General features: G+C 37.9%; 1 protein-coding gene across 7 annotated transcripts in view; it reads right to left on the reverse strand.

Annotated features, from left to right (window-relative positions):
* Pias2 (protein inhibitor of activated STAT, 2) overlaps nucleotides 1-18385 on the reverse strand; it is a 94917-nt gene extending 76532 nt beyond the window's left edge. For 2 of the 7 annotated variants that reach the window (XM_013510483.1, XM_005372880.2), the window contains exons 1-3: nucleotides 18142-18384; nucleotides 17637-17728; nucleotides 5642-5750 (exon numbers count right to left, since the gene is read on the reverse strand). In XM_013510483.1, the coding sequence (XP_013365937.1) occupies nucleotides 5642-5750; nucleotides 17637-17728; nucleotides 18142-18165 (225 nt within the window). In that variant the 5' untranslated portion in view covers nucleotides 18166-18384. Of the gene's footprint in view, nucleotides 1-5641; nucleotides 5751-17636; nucleotides 17729-18141 lie in introns of those variants that run through there. The other 5 variants (XM_013510479.1, XM_013510482.1, XM_013510488.1 and 2 more) reach the window with 5 other exon arrangements.
* Nucleotides 18386-21478: the final 3093 nt, after the last annotated feature.

Below are 21478 nucleotides of genomic sequence, written 5' to 3' on the forward strand. Positions count from 1 at the left end.
TATATATATATAAAACCCAGAGGATGACAAAGCAGCCTTGCACAAATTACTAAAACATACTACCAGGTAAAAATACTACTGACAAGATGCTAATTCTTCCCAAGTTATAAAAACAATAAAATTCCAGCAAATGACTGAGTAGATGGAGAATTTAACAGACCCAACTAACTAACTAACTAACTAACTAAAGAAAGAAAGAAAGAAAGAAAGAAAGAAAGAAAGAAAGAAAGAAAGGCCTCACTGAGAAGGTAATTGAGTAATTGCAGGAATAGGGAAGCACCCAACAGGTATCCAAGGAAATGCACTCCAAAGCACTGGACACAACAGATGCAAAAGTCCCCAGGAAGAAAGAAGGCATAAAACTTATGCATAATGACACTTAAAATGACCACACTGAAAGAAAAGTACAAGATCTATCACTGCTGAACTACAGAAAGTAGAGGAATAAATACTAAGATATCAGAATGATAGGGATGCTAGGTGTAGTGGCACATACCTGCAATCTCAGCACTCAAGAGGGTGAGGCAGGAGAATCACAGTAATTTTGAGGCCAGCCTGGGCTACAGTGATTTCAAAGGCCAGCTCAGACTACACAGAGACCCTTTCTCAAAAAACACCCAGAATGACAGGGCTAGAAGTGTAGCTCAGTGGTCAAGCTTGCCTTCCACGTGTAAAGCCATGCGTTTTATCATTCCCAAAACAACAACAACAAAAAAAAACAGGGAAAAGGAAAGGAAGACAAAACAAACCTGGAAAGGGAGTTAACCTAAACAAACATCACAAAAAATAGTATCAAATTTATGAGGTTATTAAGAGAAAATGAAAATGACAAGCAACAAAGGCACATAAATTGGTAGAGTGGTGAACAGTTTATAGTGTTCTATAGTGAAGACAGGAATAGTAATTTTGATCTGACAACCATTTATCAAAACTTCAAGAAAAATCTCAAGATGACATGAAAATTCTGTAAGAAAGCAAAAATGTGTAATTTCACAACTAGTACTGCTGGAAAAAGAAAAACAGAGAAACGAGAAAAAATCCAAAACTAGGCAAGAAAACAGACAGATAAAACAAAAAAGCACAATAGCATAAAATAAAATAATGGGGTAAAATTCCTGTAAATATATTAATAACCCCCAAAAATAAAAAAGTGAAACTTTCCATTAAAGAATAAGATTAGGGAACATTACTACAGAAATTGCATGCTATCAAAAAAGATGATAAAGGAACTTAAAGAATAGTCCTACATTGCTAAATTTGGCAACTTAAGATGAAATGGACCAATTCCCTGAAAAACTACATACCAGAACTCATTCAGTAGAAAATAATTTACCCAAGGGGCTGGGGATTTAGCTCAGCAGCAAAAGCGCCTGCCTGGCAAGTGCAAGGTCGTGAGTTCGGTTCCCAGTACTGGAGAAAAACCAAAAAAAAAAAAAAAAAAAAAATTTACCCTTCTAGCCAAGCAAGATGGAACTGAGTTGTAAACCAATTACCCAGGAAGCAGAGACAGCCTGAGACACTCAGAAAGACCCTGAGTCAAAAATAAAACATAAAAGGGTAGGGAAATAGTTCAACATTAGAGTGCTTTTCTAGCACATGCAAAGGCTCTGGATTCCATTCTAAGTACCACAAAAAAGAAAAAAGAAAAACAAAACTTTTAACTTCTAAATCAAGAAACTTAACTCAATTTTTAATTTAAAAATTACAATGTATTAAGAGTACTCTGACAAATACCTAATCATGATTTTTTTAAAACCCTCAGAAAAAAGAGGAATAGAACTTCAAATTGTTAAATACCATCTATAAGAAAAGCTAAAGGAAACCATACCTTTTACAATAGCATCCAAATAATTAAAATATTTAGGAATCAATCTAACAAAAGTAGTAAAAGATCTATCCAGTGAAAACTACAGTACTCTGAAAAAAGACATTGAAGAGGCTTTCAGGAAATGGAAAGATACTCCTTGCTCATGGATAGGAAGAACCAACATTGTAAAAATGGCCATACTTGCTAAACTGTTGTACAGATTCAATGCAATTCCAATTAAAATACCATTAGAATACCTCACAGATCTAGAGAAAACATTCCTACAATTCATCTGGAACCAGAAGACACCAAGACTAACAAAAGCGATCCTGGGCAACAAAGACAAGGCAGGGGCATCACAATCCCTCACTTGAAATTATACTACAAAGCTACTGTGATAAAATCAATATGGTACTGGCAAAAAAAACAGACCTGAGGATCAATGGAACAGACTGGAAGATGCAGCCACAAACACAAAGACACTCAGCCACCTTATATTTGACAAAGGGGCCCAACAAGTTCACTGGAAGAAAGATAGCCTCTTTAATAAATGGTGCTAGAAAAACTGGCTCACCACATGCCCAAGACTGAAACTAGACCCATGTCTATCACTATGCACCAACTCCAGTCCAAATGGAGTACAGATCTAAATATTAAAACAGAAACACCAAATCTACTGGAAGAGAAAGCAGGTAAAAATCTTGAAGACAAAGGAGTAGGCACAGAGTTCACGAACAAAAGCCAAACTGCACGGGAAACGCTTCCAAGAATCAACAAACGGGATCTCATCTTACTGAAAAGTTTTTGCACATCTAAAGAAATCACCAGTAGAGTAAAAAGAAAACCCACAAATTGGTAAAAATTCTAGCTGACTATCCTTCAAAGGACTCTCTAGAACATATAAAGAATTAAAAACATCATCCCCTCAAATTCCAAGACCCAATACAAAAACAGGCATCTGAGATGAACACACACTTCCCACGTAAAGAAATACAAATGGCAAATAAATACATGAGAAAATGTTCAACATCATTAGTCATTCATGAAATGCAAATTAAAACAACACTGAGATTCCATCTCACCCAAGTAAGAATGGCTATCGTTAAGAATCAACCAATAACAAATGCTGGCAAGGCTGTGGAGAAAAAGGAACCATTCTCCACTGCTGGTGGGAGTGCAGACTGGTGAAACCACTGTGGAAATCAGTTTGGAGACTCCTCAGTAAGCTAGAACTAGAGGTGCCATTCAATCCAGCTACTCCTCTTCTGGGTATTTTCCCAGAAGAACTGAAAACATCCTATCCCAGAGATATATATGCGCTCATGTTTATAACAGCACAATTTATAACAGCTAAATCATGGAAGCAAGCCAAATGCCCATCCACTGAGGAATGGATAAAAAAGTTTTGGTATTTCTACATAATGGAATATGACTTAGCTATAAATAAAGATAATCTCAAGGCTTTTATAGCAAAATGGACACAACTAGAGACCATACCCATAAGTGAAATAAATCAGACCTGCATGTGTAAACACTATTATCTCACTAGTGTAAGAACCTGAAAGAGTAACTAAAATCTAGCAGGTACAATAGACACTGTGAAAGGGCAGGAAACTGCTCAAAAGGGAAGAACAACTAGGATGAGGGGGAAAAAAAAAAAATATATATATATATATATGTATACACAGGATAGCTAACATAGTTGTACTACTGACTTTGATCGTTCTGTTGAAACGAAGTTAATGTTTACATGTATAATCAATCTTACATGTATGTATTTGTTGATCTGAGTATCCAAATTGAGGATATCAATATGTAATACAACAACCACTGTTAATTTCCTATCACCTTGTCTGAGATTCTGTATTGCTTTTACTGTTTTTGTGTTATTTTCTAAATGTGTGTTTGTTAAGATGTTTTCTTTATCTTTAAAACAAAATTCTAAAAATGTTCAAAAAAAAAAGAAAAGAAAAGCTAAAGCTTATACTTAATGGTGAAATGAATGCTTTCCCCCTAAATCTGGAATGAGGCCTACACTTACCACTCATTCAGCATGGTTCCAGCTGGCAGAAAACGACAAGAAAAAGGAAATAAAAAGACTTACAAGTTATTCATTGGTTTCTTGCCACGCTGTAATTCCTGCTGAGTTGCTATGGCACCCAGCCAATATGGCGCCGGAGGTCATGTGGTATGGTACTGAGTCACTATGGCATCCAGCCAACATGGTGCTGGCCACTAGAGACCATGTGCTAAGTCCTACCCTTCTTCCCGAGTCAAATTACAACTTCTTACTTCCCTTTTCGTAATATCCTGTTGCCTTTTCCCACGCTCCCACCCAATCCTGGTCTGCCATGTCAGGCAGTTCGCCTCCTAAACCCCACCTCCAGCCTGGGGCTATTTAACCTTGGACCCCAGGAAAGATCCTTAGAAGCCACGTTTTTCTCTTTCCTTGTGGTCTTCTCCGCGTCCACAATAAAGGCATTTTATTCTGTTTTACTTCTCTCTGCGATGGAAAAACCTATCAGTTATAAATGGAAAAAAACCTGTATCTACAGATGACTATACAAAAAATTCCAACAAATCTGCAAAATAACTTCTACAACTGATAAGTGAATTCATCAAGGTCACAGGTTATGAACTTAACACACAACAAATCACATCATCTGTATAAACTAACAGCGAACATATGTGGAAACAACTAGAAATAATTCCACTTAAAACCACCCCAAAGAATATTAAAGTATCAAACCTAGATAAAAATATCTAAAAACCAAGTAAAAGATGTGTACATTCAATACTGCAAAAGACTAATGACAAGAAATTATGATCTAAACAAATGAACTGTTCACAGGTTGGAAGACATAACATGAAAAAAATGTTTATTTTCCCCAAAATGATATACTTCATAGGTTTAATACATTATCTATCCAAGTCTCAGGAACATCTTGTAGATACAGATAAAATTTTTTTTAAAAATTACATAGAAAAGCAAAAGACTAGAAAAGATACAATAACTTTTGAAAAGAACAGATGGCCAGAGATATAAATAGAAAAGAACTGTGTACCAAGCCTAAAGCCTTGGGTATGTGATATTTAATACCATTTGCCATTAAGGAAACACAAATACAAATCCCCAGCATACTCACAAATATAAAACAAAAACAAATACAGTGGGAAACGAATCAATGTATCCCATCTCACAAGTCAGCTATAGTAATTAAGATTGTTTCATACTAGCAGAAAGACATATGGCTCAGTGGAACATAAAGAGACCTATACAAGTATGTCCAAATAATTGTTAAGTATAAAAAGATTAAAAGACAGCCTTCAACAAATGGTGCTGAAGCAACTGGGATAAAGCAAACAGCAAAGCAACAGGATATTCATAAATTTAAAAATATGCATACACACACACACGTCTCACATATTATACCAAATGGATCACAGATAAACGTAAAACTGTAAAACTTTAAAAAAAAAAAAAGGGAAATCTTCAGAATTTAGATGTAGGCAGCCACTTCTTAAATGTTACACTAAAAGATTTTTAAGAGAAAAAGATGACATCTTGGATTTCATCAAAATAAAACTTAAGGCCAGCTAAAGACTCCTGTAGAAGAATGAAAAGGCTCAGAGAAAATATTTGCAAGCTGGACACTTGACAAAATTCAACATGAAAAATAAAAAGGACAATTTCACTACAAAAAGAATGCATGCAGAGATACTTCATCACTGGGGAAATATAAATAGCAAATAAGCACATGAAAATATGTTAACATCATTAGCCATTAAGGAAACACAAATTAAAACCTCACTGTTATATCACTGGATACCTACCAGAATGGCTAAAATGAAAAACAGTGATAACGTCAAATGGTGGCTAAGATGCAGAGAAACTGGATCACTCCATATATTGCTGGTAGGGATGTAAAATGGAACAGCAACTCTGGAAAAGAGTTTAGTAAGTTCTTTAAAAACTACATATACAATAATCATAAGACCCAGTAACTGAATTCCTGAGTTTCATTATCCCAGAGAATGAAACACTTCTGTTCACAGAAAACATATACAAATCTTAATAAAACTTTTATTCATAACAGCCAAAAAATCATAAACCCCAACTGTCCTTTAACAAATGAATTGTTAAATTGTAGTAAGTTCACACCACAAAATACTACTCAGCAATAAATATGTAACAGTCTAGATTAATTTCCTGAGAATTATGCTGAATGAAAAAGGCAGAACCCAGGAACTACATACTGTGTGACTCAATTTATATAACATTCTTGAAGACAAAAATCACATGGGTCCTCACACTGAAATGGAGAACAGGTTATGGGGTCTTAGAGATTAGGAGCTAGGGGGTAATGGGTTGGAGAAAACTATGTGTGAATACAAAATAATAATATGAAGGAATCCTTGTGATTAAAAAAAAGGTCTGTACATTGATTATCAGAAGTGTCAATTGCATGTTTGTGATACTGTGCTATGATTTTGCAAGATGTTATCAATAAGGAAAATTGGATAAACAGTAAATGGGATGGCTATATTATTTCTTACAACTTGCAAGGAACTGACAATTACCTTCATCAAAAGTGTACAGTAAGTGAAAATTTCAAAGACCAGCCAGCATGGTGGTGTACAACCTGTAATCCCAGTACCCTAGGAGGCTGAGACAGGATGACTGCAAATTTAAACCCAGCCTGGGCAATTCAGTGACTTATTGAGATTCTACCTCAAATAAAAATATAAAAAATACAAGGATTAGGGATGTAGCTCAGTGTGAAGACCCTGGGTTCAATCCTCAGAACTGCAAAAATTAATCAATTAATTAATTAAAATAAGATCACAAAAACCAAGACCATCAAGCCAGACTTAAATTTTTAATATTTCTATAGCATACTATTTACAAGAGATAAAACTAAAAGAACACAAACATGTGCACATGTGAAAGGAGGGGATAAAAAACTGGCAAAATTAACTAACTCAAAGAAAAAATAATCTAGATAAATTAAGAGCAAGCAGTAGTATTTAATACAAAAAGGATTCTTAGATATAAATTCTCTACAAAGTTTCAATTGAGCAGGAAAATAAATCGAAACTTTCATGTACCCATTTTTAAATATAGTTTAAAACACTAGTAGAACTACAAGAAAAAAAAAAAATCAATCTACTATAGAATGAATATACTTCTGCTCTTTTAAAGAAAATGAAGACATAAGATTTGAACAATATAACAAGCCTAATTCCTGGACATATATAATAGTTTTTGTACCAACAACTGGAAAATATGCATTCTCTTCACGTACAAAAATTATACAAACTGATCAGATAGTCTCAATGAGTTCTGAAGAACCTGTTTCATGCAAACTATGCTGCCTAACCTCAATGCAATGACAAATCAATAACCAAATTAGCTTAAGAAACTCCTACATGTTTGAAAAAGATTTTTAAATAACTCATAAATTAAACAATTCAGTGAGAAATAAAAAAATACCAATGAAAATAATACATATCAAAACATGTGACACAGAAAAAGCAATTCAAAGATAGTAATGGTCTCAAATGCCTATACTGAAAATTAATGATTGGCACCCAACTTAAGAAATAAGAAAAGTAAACAGAAAAAAAACAAAAGTGTAAGACATGAAGAACAGAAATTAATAAAATGGGAAAACGATACATTAAAAGACATAAACAAACTTTAAAAATTATCTGGGGCCAGGGATGTAGCTCAGCAGCACAAGGCACAAGGCCCTGAGTTCAATTCCCGGTACTAAAAAATAAAAAATAAACATAAAAGCTGAATTATCTGGGAAGACTTTAAAAACTGGCAAACTTTTAGCTTAAAAAAATCAAGGTCAAAAGAAGGAAGATGTTTCAAAACTAGGTAAAAGGGATATTACTTACAAGTACTACAAAAGAGGCTGACTTAATGTAGTAAATGTGGTTTTACAACTGAAAGTGTCAACAGTCCTATAACAACTGGATCGATGACTAAGAGGCATCCTTCAAAAAAAGTGTCAGTAACTATTTTACAGACAAGTTCTAGAAAACACTTAATGAAAAGATCATTGTGGGCTGAGGATGTAGCTCAGAAGTACAGCACCTGCCTACCACGTATGGCAGCCAGGGTTCAATCTACAGTGGGGGTAGGAGAAGCATTCAAATTTTTCGAATAGAAAAAGTTTTTCTTTTTAAATTAGAAGTCAGTATTATTCATTATTAGATCCAAAAATCCTAAATTAAGTCTCTTCAAATTGAGTCTAATATGAGAAAATGGACAAACTGGGGTTGAATGAATAATTGTAAGATAAGGTTGGTAAGAGAAAATCAACCAAAGTAATTCATTATGTTAGTAAATTACATAAGAAAATTACATGATCTTGTAAGATACACAGACTTTGAAAGTATTCCTTTTAAAATAAGGAACAAGATCAGGATGCCCCCATCACAGCTTCTACTCAACATTGCACTGGAAATCCTAGCCAGCACAGTAAGACAAGGAGAAAGAAAGAAAAGAAGAGAGAGCGAGAAAGACAGAAAGAAAGGGAAAGAAAGAAAACGCAAGAAGAGAAAGAAAAAGAAAAAAGAAAGTGACAGAGAGAGAGAACAGGGGCGGAATGGGGGAGAGGGACGGAGAATAGAGAAAACAAAGAGGTCCTATACATGGATAAGACAGTCTGCATTGAGAAATTCAAAAGAAGTCCACAAATAATTTATCATAATTAGGAGTATAACAAGGTTGTTACACAAAATCAAATGATGTATACAGTAAGGTAAAAATATAATTATTAAAACATTTAAGACCTACTATAAAGTGCCTAGAAAAAAAAATTTGCAACAGTTATACTGAAAATTAGGAAATTTTGTTGAAAGATGCCTTAAAGGACCTAATAAAAAGCCTGCAATGTTCATGGTTAAAAATATATATATAATTCTCTCCAAACTGATTTACAGATTATGTGCATTTCCTATCAAAACCTCAGCAACATGTGCAAGAGAGCAAGAACGAGAGACTGAGATTTAAAAAGATGATTCTAAAATTATATGCAGGAGCAAACAGCCAAAACGCTCCCTGAAAACCTACAAGGCCAGAGGACTTTCGTACTTCTGTCCCTCAACGATTTAGTACACCACTTCAAACCAATCCTCCCTGTGAGAACTTGAACAACTGAACATAATAAAAGTGTTTGAAGACATGAAGCACTACAAAGGCAGCAAGGGCCTGAGAGAGGAAGACTGGAAAGAATGGAGGCCTAAAAAATTGAGTCTCTTGAGACGTTTTTTTCCCCTACAGGTATCTGCTAATGGACAAAATACAACGGAGATATTGAGAAGTCAACCAGAAATTTTAATGGTCTCACGGGAAGAGGAAACAAGATATCTGCAAAACATAATCTGCAAGATTTAGTATCCAGTATAAATTTCTACAAATCAGTATAAAAAAAGACAAGCTGGCCCAATATGAGTCAAAACTTTCACATGCCACTTCACCAAAGATGACCAAAATGAGCAATGAAAGTAGTGATTTAAAATCACTACTCATTAGAGGAATGCAAATTAAAACTGCTACACATACACCAGTGTCTAAAATTAAATGGGCAGACAAGGATGTGGAGCACCTGGAATACTACAACACTAGTGAAAAAGAATAAATAAACTACAGCCACAAACAGTCCCCAAATAGTGATGGTTCCATTTAAAATTTTTCCAACTTTCCAATGGTGTTAAAAAGTATTTAGTATAAACTATACTTCAAATTTTGATTTTTTTTCTGAGGCTAACAAAATGAAGGTTAGTGATGCAGAAAAGAACCAGAGCTCCCAATGAGCCACTTGCTCTTGAGGGTAAAAAGACATTCTACAGTGTTCCTCAAGTATGACGATGTTCTGTAGGTTAGGTTTATTGAATGTGGCATGTGTCTATGGTACTACAGATTGAACCCAGAGAGCACTGAGCTACAATATATCCCTATTTCCTGTAAAATTTGTATTTACTCTTTTGTACTATTAGTGATCAAACCCAGGTGTGCTCTACCACTGAAATACATACCCAGCTCTTTGTTTTGAGATAGGCTCTCACTGAACTGCTTGGCTAGCCTTGAATTTGCAATCTTCCTGCTCAGTCTCTTGAATAGCTGTGATCACAGGTATGTGCCAGTATGCCTAAAGTGTTTTCTGAATTTTGACTTACAATATTTTCAGTTATGACAAGTTTTTAGTGAGGCATCACAGTATATTGAGGGGCATCTATATATACCATTAAGGATGAATCTTGCAAACTAAACTGGGGGGGGGGCAGAAACAAGAGTATACTACAGAATATAGTCATCCCTTGGTATCCAAGGGGGATTGGTTCCAGGATCCCAACAACTACCAATATTCAAAAGATACTCAAGTCCTTTAAATAGTATACAATGGCATAGAATTTATATACAACTTACAAAGATATTCCTGTGTAATTTAAATTATCTCTAGCATACTTATAATACCTAATACAATGTAAGTGCTATGTAAATAACTGTCATACCATACTGCATTTTCTGTGCCATATATATCAGTAAGTTTTTATGGAAGCTGTTACAAAATTACAGAAATTAAAACAATGTGACAGTGCTATTAATATAGACAGAAGACTCAAGGACAAAAGAAGAATGGCTGAATGGAATGATACAGGATAGTATTTATTGGGGGAAATCTACCTCATAAAAAGTGATGGGAAAATTTTTATACTTTTTGAGAGAAAAATACGCATTTGGATCACCACATTTCACTACACTGAAAAACAGTTCCAGATACATTAAAATACAGAAGAAAAAGGTTAAAAAAAAAAAAAACTTTTGTAAGAATGGGAAATACCTTCAATTATTCTATTGGAAAAACTTCGATAAGATCAAAAGCACTACTCATGAAGACTAGAAGATAAACTCAACCACATTTAAAACTTCTACTCATAAGATGCATAAAAGAATAAAAAAAGTGAGCCAAATAAACAAGAGAAATTTAGACTGTTATTGTTTAGATCAAGAATGTCACCCAAAGGTCCCTCATGAGCAGAGCTTTTGAAAGGTGACTGAATTATGGAAGATGACTGAATTAAGGTGGCAATATAGTTGACTTGCTGTTAGGAGATAGGGTTTTGCTGGAGGCAAGTCACTGGGAGCAAGACCTGGAAGGAAGCAATGCCCACAACTCCTCTCTTCTCTCTCTGCTTCAAGTGGCTACCTTGAAGTGAGTAGCTTTCTTCACAGCACTACATTCTCAAGTCTTGAAAACAAATGTACAAATACAACGGGAAAAAAAGGACTTCCTGAATGTCATTAAAATAAAAACATTTGTGCTACACATGGTGGTGCATGCCTAGAATCACAGCACTTGGGAGGCAGAGGTAAGAGCTAAGAGCATTATGGTGAGTTCAAGGCCAGCCTGGACTACGCAGTGAGACCCTTTCATACCCCGCCAAAAAAGTAAAGAGCCCACAGAACAGGAGAATATATTTGCAAAGCAAATAGCTAAGAACCTGCCTTTAAAATAATTTATAATATGCAAAAAGAAACCCGATTATAACTACAGCTAAGGGTATATAGCTCAATGGCAGAGCACCTGCCTAGCATGCACAAGAGCCTTAGGTTCAATCCCAGCACCACAAAAACAAAAAAACAACAACAATGTTAAATACAACACATAAGCTAGACAGGATGGTGCCACCTTTAATTCCAGCACCGGGGAGGGTGAGACAGAAAAATAAGTTCAAGGCCAGCCTGGGCTACAAAGCCAGACTCTGCCTGTGGAAAGAGAAAGAAAAAGAACACCCAAACATAATTTAACAAAAGAAGGTATAAAATGGTCAAAAAACTGACTGAGAACAAGCTAGACACCACTAGTCATCAGGGAAAAAGCAAAATAAAAACCATAATGAGACACTATTTTATAGCCACCAGGATGGTGTGTTGGTTATTTTTCTCTCATTGCTGAGATAAAATACCCAAAGCCCAAAATTAAGGAAGGAAACATTTATTTAGCTCACAGGCTGTGGAGGTTTCAGTCTATAATCAGCTGGCTCCAAGGCAGGGTGGCAGGGCACAGGGACAACACTTCAAAATGGCATAAGACAGCAAAAACAGGAAGAGCAAAAAGGGAGGACAAGAAAGCAGCCTCTTTCCATCCCTTACATTGTATGCAACTACCCGCCTCAGGGTGGGTGTAGCATTCACACCCATAATCACAACACTGGACCATGAATCAATCATAAACTCTAGAAGCCGGCCCCACGACTGTAGGAGGCTTGGGGAGTGGGGACAGACATCCAGACACAAACCATAACAGATACCTATAATAATCAAACAGACAGTAACAAAGCCCTGGTAAGAAAAGAGATATAGCAGAATCCTTAAACACTGCTGGTGGTAACATAAACTAGTTGGAAAACAGTATGGTAGCTCTTGAAAAAAACAAAGGATTAGTACAGTACCCAGGAATCTACTTCTAGGTATCTACCCAAGAGAATTGAAAACATACATCTACACAAAATTTGTACATGTTTAGAATAGACAAAACATGGAAATAAATGCCCATCAATCTATGAGTGAAAAAAAAAAAATCTGAGTGAATAAATAAAATTAATACATCTACAAAATGGAATATTTTCAGTCAAAAATGGAAATGAACTGATACATGCTTAACAACACAGATGAACTTTAAAAACATGCTAAGTGAAATGAGCCAACTTGGAGAAAAGGCCACATGTTGTATGATTCCATTTAAATGAAATGTTCAAATCAGCCAATAACAAATGCTGGCGAGGCTGTGGAGAAATAGGAACCCTTCTCCACTGCTGGTGGGAATGCAGACTGGTGAAACCACTGTGGAATTCAGTTTGGAGAGTACTCAGAAAACTAGGTCTAGAGGTCCCATTCAACCCAGCTATCCCCCTGCTGGGTATTTTCCCAGAAGATCTAAAAACATCCTATCACAGTGATGTATGTGCACCTATGTTCATAGCAGCACAATTTGTAATTGCTAAAATGTGGAAGCAACCCAAATGTCCATCCACTAAGGATTGGATAAGAAAATTGTGGTACTTTTATATAATGGAATATTACTCAGCTGTAAAGAAAGATAAACTCGAGGCTTTTATAGGCAAATGGTCACAACTAGAGACCATACTCATAAGTGAAATAAATCAAACATACATGTGCAAGCACCACATTGTTTCTCTAGTGTAAAGCCTGAAAAAGTTAATTTAAACTAGGAGATATGACAGACATTGGGAACTGATAGGAAAGCACTCATAGGTAAAGGATAACTGGAATATGGGAAAAGAGAAGGTAAAGGAGAAAGTTTGTATATATGTATATGCAGGATAGTTAACACAGGTGTTCTACTGTCCTGTATTTCCTTGCTGAAAGAAACTGTCAGTGAGGCATTGGTTGATTAGCTTTGTATGTCTATATGTGTTTTCATGAGAAACTACATTGAATATATCAATATGTAATACAATAAGCATTGTTAATTCCCTACCACTCTATTTGTAACTCCGTAATGTCTGTACTGATCCTTTGCTATTTTGTAAAACGTTGTCGATCTGTTAGTATTTTCCTCCTTTTATTTCTAAAATAAAAAATAAATAAATAAATAAATAAAATGTTCAAAACAGACAAATGTTCAAACAAACAGTAAAACAGAAAGTAAATTAATGGATGCTAAGAAAGAGGAAGGATAGCATTTCTTTTGAATGACAAAAAACATTCTGTAATTATACAGTGGTGGTGTTTTTTAGAATACACTAAAAAAAATTATTCAAAACTTTAAATAGTTAAAATTCTGTTATGTGAATTATGTCTCAACTTTAAAAACTAAAAATAAATGGCTAATTTCCAACCCAGAAAAATAAAAACAAAAATGCTAAGAATAAAGAAACTGGAGTATTTTATGTCAGCAAAGTATCAGCTTTATCAGAAAAGATATTCATGTTTACAATAGGTAGGACAGGCCTACAAAGCAAACAAATGCAAAGGCACTTATTATACCTAAGAATAACTTGGTTCACTGACTGTTAGAAAATGTCTATTTCATTTTAAGTATTTATCTAGTTTTAGACATGCCCTCACAAATACCTCAGAAGTCTTGAAAACTTTAGTTAAGTTCCCCAACAGTATCTTTGAAAATCACATAGTAGATTCTGTTACATATCACGTCTACACTATTAGACTGTTTCCCTCTCCAACAGTTGGAAGGAGGGGTGATGAGGAACTCCAAACGCAAGCCCCTTAATAATTTCTCATTTTCCCTCTGAATCCTAGTGCCACCTGAAGTTATTAAAAAAAAAAAAGGCAATTCCTGGTAGATTGAAAGGACTCAACACTTAAGCCCTCTAGGCAGATCTTGTTACAGAATTACTGTACTTAAGCCTTTTTTGTGAGAAAGACCTAACTCTCACATTCAAATTAGTATTCAACGGCAAACCTACCCAGTTTGGTAAACATTCTGGTTTATCTATAATTATGAACAAAGTTATAACCTCTGGCTCTTTTATCAGCCCAAATACACACCCAGATTCCCGTGTGTGTCTTTCATTTTTCATCCTCATTTACTCTCAATGCACAGAAAGAAAAGGATGAAGAACACAAGAGGGAGATCCTTGGGCAAAGGGAAGGCTAGAATGTCAGAGTAGATCCCCTCTCCACTGCTGAGTGGAAAGAACCAAACAGTAGCAGGGACCATTTTAAGAACAACTGCCACCCACCAGTAAGCCACAGGAGCACAAAAAACTAGGATAGAAAACTACCTTTGAATAGACCAGTGGTTCCAGAAACCTACCTGTTGTGCCTATCCTCCTCCTAGAGGAACCCGGAACTATTTTTGAAAGAGGCAACAAGATGACAATCACAAAAGCCCAGGCTATCAGACCTTATGTTCATGTACCATTTTAATTCACAACTAGTTAATTCACAAATTTGTCAATTCATAAACTAACCATCACTTCAAATCCTAATACAGATGTTGTAAACAAACAACTGGTAAACTGTAATATTTTTCCTCTGGCACTGTGAAAGCTTCTAACACAAGACACACAATTATAATCATCTTTTGCATACACATGCCACATTTTCCCTTCTCAAAGAACTTCTCTCTTCCCTTCCCTCAACCCATCAGAATGAACTCCCAATTCAAGTTTGTACAACATAACATCCAAACCAAGGGCTAGCAGACCTCTGTCAAAAGTCTGTCAATCTGATTCTCACTCTCAGATAAAAGGGAAGAAAGACTGGCTGGCAGCCTACCAGTTACTTGGGCTGCAAAGCAGCGAAGTGTGCACCTATCATATCTTGCTGTGACCAGACAAAATGTATGGTACAGAAGTCTCAAAAATTGAAATTATCAAGTAACCCCTTAAGAGTCTATAGGAGTTGTTTCTATATAGTCTATAAGAGTCTATAGGAGTTGTTTCACCCAATACCCAGCTTCTACGCCTAAGAGGCACAGGAGATTCTAAACCATTTGGGGACAAAAATCATTCTCAAAATTCCCAAATCTTTAGTACAGAAGCAACATTAACCAAATGTGAACTGCTCTTGTTATGCTAATCCCATACTGATTTGTACATGAATGACCCTAAAGGATGACACCGAAATCCTCTCTGCAGTAACATAAGCAGCCAAATGATCGGATCAGCTGGTCCTTTCCTCTACTATCAAAAAGACAGCCCATAATTCTTCCTGGTTCTACAATTTACTTGACCATCACTCTAACCATCAGAATATATTCTAAACCACAGAACATCATTTTGAGAGCTTAGATTTTCTTCTCTTCCTTTCTAAATTAGTTTTTCAGTCAGCTCTTGTTTCCCTTCATCATGTTACAGAAGGGTGATATTTATCATTTAATTTGTTCTATAAATTGCAGGAGAATACCAGGAGCTCTACAAAGACTCAAAGGTGCTTGAACAAAGCAATACAGCATCAGCTTTGTGCAGCCCATAAAGGTTGACCATGGAGCTTAAAAAGGCTCACTTTTCCCATTTTCAAACTATATAATAGAGATAAGGTTACTTCATCCTCTGTACCTCAACTACTCTACAGAATTGTGAGCATAAGAACGCATACATTAAGTATTTAGACCAGAGCCAGGAATGTAATAAGCACTATATTATAATGAATATAGACACCACTATTTGCACTGAGTATAATTCGTCTGTTCTGTTCTGTTTTGTTTTTTGGTGGTACTGTGGTTTGAACCAAGCACTGTACCAGTGTCTAAGCCATAAATGTAAGGTAACACATACATTCACGCAGAAAAGCTAAGACAAAGAGAAGTGGATAACTCTTCCACCATCTACTCAGCCTATTATCACCCTCCTTTTCCTTGAAAACTCACAGGTCAAAACTCTCTCAGGTCAAGTTTCTGTTATATTTGATGTCAATTGTGACTAGCAAACAATGTTCTATCAAGTTCAAAGATTTTCACAGACAGGTGATTTACAGGAAGATGAAGATGACATGCAAAACAAAACTAAGAAATAGAAAAAAAGGAGGCAGAAAGAGAAATAGGGGTTTTTTTTGGCTTCAACCACTCTCCAGTTCCTAAGCATGGATTCCCCTTTCTAACCTATACGGATGAAGTTAATCCTGTATATTAAGTTTTAACCAATAACATTTATAAAAGTTCAAACAAGTCCTGGAAAAGTTTTCACCAGACAATAAATAAATAAATTAGCCTGGAAGTAGGAAAAAGTTGTATACATCTCCCACTACACAAAAATTAAGACAACACTGAAGGTAAATTTTTAATTTCAAAGTTCTGCCTTCTCAACCCATCCTAGGCCTAACGAATCTATAAAGACAAAATGCTCCACAGGTGTTGAAAGCTTTACAGATGTATGTATTGAACCACTAAAACTTTTAAGACTTACAAACTACAAACATCTTTCACCTACTATCATGCTCTCTGCATAAATTAGTATGAGGCATAACATACATTAACATAGTTTTCTTTTTACTAGAAATTATTTTTGAAACAGTAAGAGGGAAAAATGGCAGGCTCTGTGCAAACAATTTCCCTGTGGAATACATCATAAACTGCTGTCCACTGAAAGACCAGTTAATCAGCCAACATCCTCCCCAACCTCACCCCCAAAATAATCTTTCACTGGACTCCATACTGTAAACCTAAAAGAACACTTCCATGTTATGCAAACTTTAAATTCACGCCCACCTTGCATTGCGATACTTTCACTTGTTTTGTTGTTGTTGTTCATTCAGGGTTTCTAACCGGAATGCCTCTAATCCCAGCACTCCTGAGGCTGAGGCAGGAGGATCGTCCTGAGTTTGAGGCCAGTCTGGGCTACAAAAGTGAGTTCAATCCCTGCTTGAACCACATAGCGAGACGCCGGTCTCAAAACAAAAAAACAAACAAAAAATCCCAGCACTTCAGGAGGCTGAGGCAGAAGAAATGCAAGTTCGAGCCCCCCAAAAGGGGCAGGAACATAGTTCAGTGCGACAGTCCTGGGTTCACACACACAAAAGTTTTTATCCCATATACGTTGCCAGCAACTCAGCAATACATGCAAAATAAATGCGGCTCATGTATCACAGTTAGTTTCGTTTCAGTTAAAAATTCTATGAAGATTATCAGTCTGGCGGGAAAAAAATATTTTTTCCGTTTAACTCCAAAACACTCCCATTTTAAAATCCCCATTATAAAAAGGTATCAACAAAAAAGTTACGACCTTGCTCCAAGGCTAAAAAAAAATTTTTTTCCCCTCTAGTAGAGCAAAATGAGTACACAGCCAGACACAACACAAGACAACACGGACTTCACAGATTTCTTACCCTGCCACTAAGAAAACACCAAGGTTTAAGGCCGAGGATTGAAGGCAGTGTTCCCAAAAGACCACGCTTTCTCTCGACGACATGAGGAAGCACTGGTGGGAAGAAGGGGCCTTTTTCTCTGACAGAACTGACTACACGATGGCATCACCCCCAAATTCCTAAACGCAACTTCACGTCTCAGGAAAGTCTTCCCACCAAGTGAGTAGCGAGCATGCAGAGTTTAGAGTGGCCAGGGACACGCGCAGCCCTCGCTGACCCAGCGGCTCTCGAGGCCGGCAGTCAGGCCCACGTGCCCTCCCGGGGCTCCCGGCCCGCGCCAGGTGTGCGGCCCGCGGGCCAGGCCCGCTCCCCGCCCTCCTCTCCCATTCCCCGCGCGCTCGCGGCCGCCCGGGAGACTGGACCCGCCAAGCGGCCCGCTCCCAACGCGAAAGCGGCGGCCCGCGACGCTGCGGCTTCCCTCCCCTCCCCCAAGGCCTCCGCGCTCCTCTCCCGCGCCCCCGCTCACCCTCAACTCTTCGAAATCCGCCATTTTATACCGCCCGCGGGCACCGCTGCCGCCACTGCTCCCCCTCCCGCAGACGCCAGGAACGCCGCCGCCACCACGGCCGCCGCCGCTTCCAGCACCATCCTGCACTGGGAGCCGCTGAAGACGCCGCGGCCACCGCCGCCGCCGCCGGGGCCCTCACGTGACCGGCACGAGAGCCCCGCCCCCGGCACACTGCGGCCCCGCCCTTTGCCCGCCCTCCCTCCTGCGCCGGGCCCGCACCGCCTTCCGCCCGCTCCGCGCAAGCTTCCGGCTGGCGGTCTGGAAGCTGGGAGCGGGTCGTAGCCCCTCCCTCCCGGCTCGGCGGAGGCTTCTGCGAAGTTCCTGAGGCCGCTCTGCGACGGCCGTGTTACCGACCGCGTGGTCTGGGAACCCGCGGAGAAAACCAAGAGGCCGGGACTTGTGACAGGAATATTTGGGAAGAATCTCACGGTGCCCTTCACTCTGTGGCTGTGGACGGAGGAAGCAGGCAGAAATAAAACTGTCCCCCCAAATAGTTGTGGCCTAGCAATAAGTATGGACATTGGGTAAGCCATTGTACTGATCTAATGGTGCCGGCTGGGTAAGACCTCTTGAAATTGGTAAAGACCTTAAAGTACCGACTGATTGTTTCCGACCTTGACGGTCACGTGAAGGTCATGGATTGCAGAGTTGAAGGGGGGGCAGACTGAGGGAAAAATGAAATAGGAGCGCCCATAAAGGCCCTGATAAAAAGTCGAGGGGTCAGGGAAATGTGATAGCTAGGAAAGGATGAAGTGGCAAGGCCATGTGGAGGGAAGCCTAATGGTACCCCTAATATGCTGATAAAGGGTGACAGAAAATGCTGAGTCAAACTGGTCAGAAAAGTCGCTAGACCGAGTTCTCAGTTCATATTTCCTTGATGAGGTGGATTGGACCTGGGATAGGCCTAAATTAATAAAATACAAAGGCCTGTATAATTTGGGTTATACCTAGGGCCTCTACCCACCCTACCTCCTATTCTGGGTACTCTGCGCTTTTTAGGATCCTTTTAAACTGCTAATTACTGACTTTCGAGCTATGAATAACTTCCCATTCTTTCTTTCCAATACTTGACTCCTGTTCATCATTCAGGTCGCCCTTCGTGTCACTTTTTCAGAAAGACCTTCCTTCTCCTACATCAAATCTTTTGTTAAATTAAAATTAGGCCCTCCTTAAACTGGGGTTTGTGGCCACGCCTGTAATCCTACCCTTGGGGAGACTGCGGCGAGTTTGAGGCCAATCTAGGCTACATAGTGAGTTCAAGCCCAGCCTAAACTACATGAGGAGACCCTGTTTTTGAAAAAGCTGGGGAGATTTTTAAAAAGTTGTATTATAGGGGCTGGGGATTTAGCTCAGCGGCAAAGTGCCTGCCTGGCAAGCGCAAGGTTGTGAGTTCGGTTCCTGGTACCAGAGAAAAACCAAAAACCAAAAAAAAAAAAAAAAAGTTGTATTATATACATGTACCAACTCCCCAAAATGACTATGAATGGTATGTACTGCAAACATGTAAAGTACTAATAAAAAGAATTAGACCCTCCCTACTGTAATCCTTACCAAGGAAATAATAGTATATAAATTAACTGAAAGCCTAACCAGAGTATACTTTTGCAATAGACAGCTGAATGTTCTGAGTATCAGATCCACAGTGGCCAGCTGACTGAATAAAGAAAAAAAAGCTGTAACCAAGTAACATATCTGTAGGTTACCTCCCTTTTCTGTACCTGGATACTGTGTGGCCATATTGCAGTCCCAGAATTCCTGAGAATCATGAAAAACAGCCAATTAAAATCTTTAAATTTTTTTTGTGTTTTGTCTCTTCACATCCTCTTGTATGAACTGTCATAGGATCCTGAACTTTTCCTTCATGATTCCATGTTAACCGTGTATTTATATGATTATTTTTTTAAATCAATGATTTATTTATATTTTTGGTTTTGGAACTGGAACTCAGGACCTTGGGCTTTCCAGGCAGGTGCTATGCCACTGAGCTATATCCCCATCCCTATATGATTATTATATGTAATAAAATTGTTTAAAATTTTATCTTAACATGTAAATGTACTAGAATGTAATGAATGATAAATGCCCATCAGATAATTGTTGAATAAAGGAATGAATGAACAGTGTCTAGAGTAGGTTCTCATTGTGCTTCTCCCCATTAACTTTGTGATCTCTTTATTAATTTCTTCTTTTGTTTGTTTGTTTTGGTCTTTTTGAGATAGGGTTTCGCTATGCAGTTCAGGCTGGGCTTGGCTCACTTTGTAGCCCAGGCTGGTCTCAAACTCCCAACGATCCTCCTGCCTCAGCCTCCCATCTCTTTACTAATTTCTAACTCCAAACTACCTTTTTTCACTTCGAATTGTGGAACCAATGAGAAGACCAACCACCATTAGAATATCAAAGGATACTTTTATTCTTGACCGCGAGTAGGAGAAATGATAGATAAAACTCACATTAACTTCTTGCCCACTGGAAGTTGAGAGGTTATAGACTTAGGATAAACAAAATGAAGGTGGGAGGGCTGGGCATGGTCGAGCAGGCCCTTAATGCCAGCACGCTGGGAACCTGAGGCAGGAGGATCACAAATTTGAACCCAGCAGGCAATTTAGTGACGTAGTAAAACCCTATCTCAAAAATGGCTAGAGATGTAGATCAGTGCCAAGGCCCTGAATTCAGTTCCAGTACTGCAAAAAGAAAAAAAAAAGTAGTGAGGGATTTGCTAAAAAAGGTGGGAGGGTATTTTTTGGGAATGGGTGAGATTTTTGTGGGAATTTAGGTGCCACCTCCTTTCATTCATTTTATAGTTCTTATGGTTGTCACAGCAGTTGTCACCTGACAGCATGCTGGATGAGTGTCATTTAATAGGTAAGATTATAATGTAACTAGAGCTTGCTTGGCAGTCACTCTGGCAGCCAAATTAGATCCAACCTAAGGGAACAGAATGATGAATAGAATAGAGTATGGTTCCTACAAGAAGCTTATACCCATAATAAAAGGGACAATATAAACAAAACTACAAGAGAAGACACTACTGTGTCTTCATAAGTGTCCATTCTGCCCCTCTCTCCACATGTAGCAGCTACTAGTCAGTTTGGGCAGATTTGACTGCAGTCAAGTCTAGGTTCTGTCCCAGTCTGGCCTAAGTTAATAATTTATGTCCTAGCCAATGACTAAAGTAAAGCTAGACAGTTAAATCCAGTAACTACTGGGCATTTCCAGGCCTTCTCAGATCAAGTGTAGGCCCATGCTCAAAGACAGGCCAACCTGAAGGAAGTCTAAGACATTTATTAAATTATAA

This window comes from Chinchilla lanigera, unplaced genomic scaffold, assembly GCF_000276665.1.
Source record: "Chinchilla lanigera isolate Chin_1 unplaced genomic scaffold, ChiLan1.0 scaffold00001, whole genome shotgun sequence".
Lineage (NCBI taxonomy): Eukaryota > Metazoa > Chordata > Mammalia > Rodentia > Chinchillidae > Chinchilla > Chinchilla lanigera.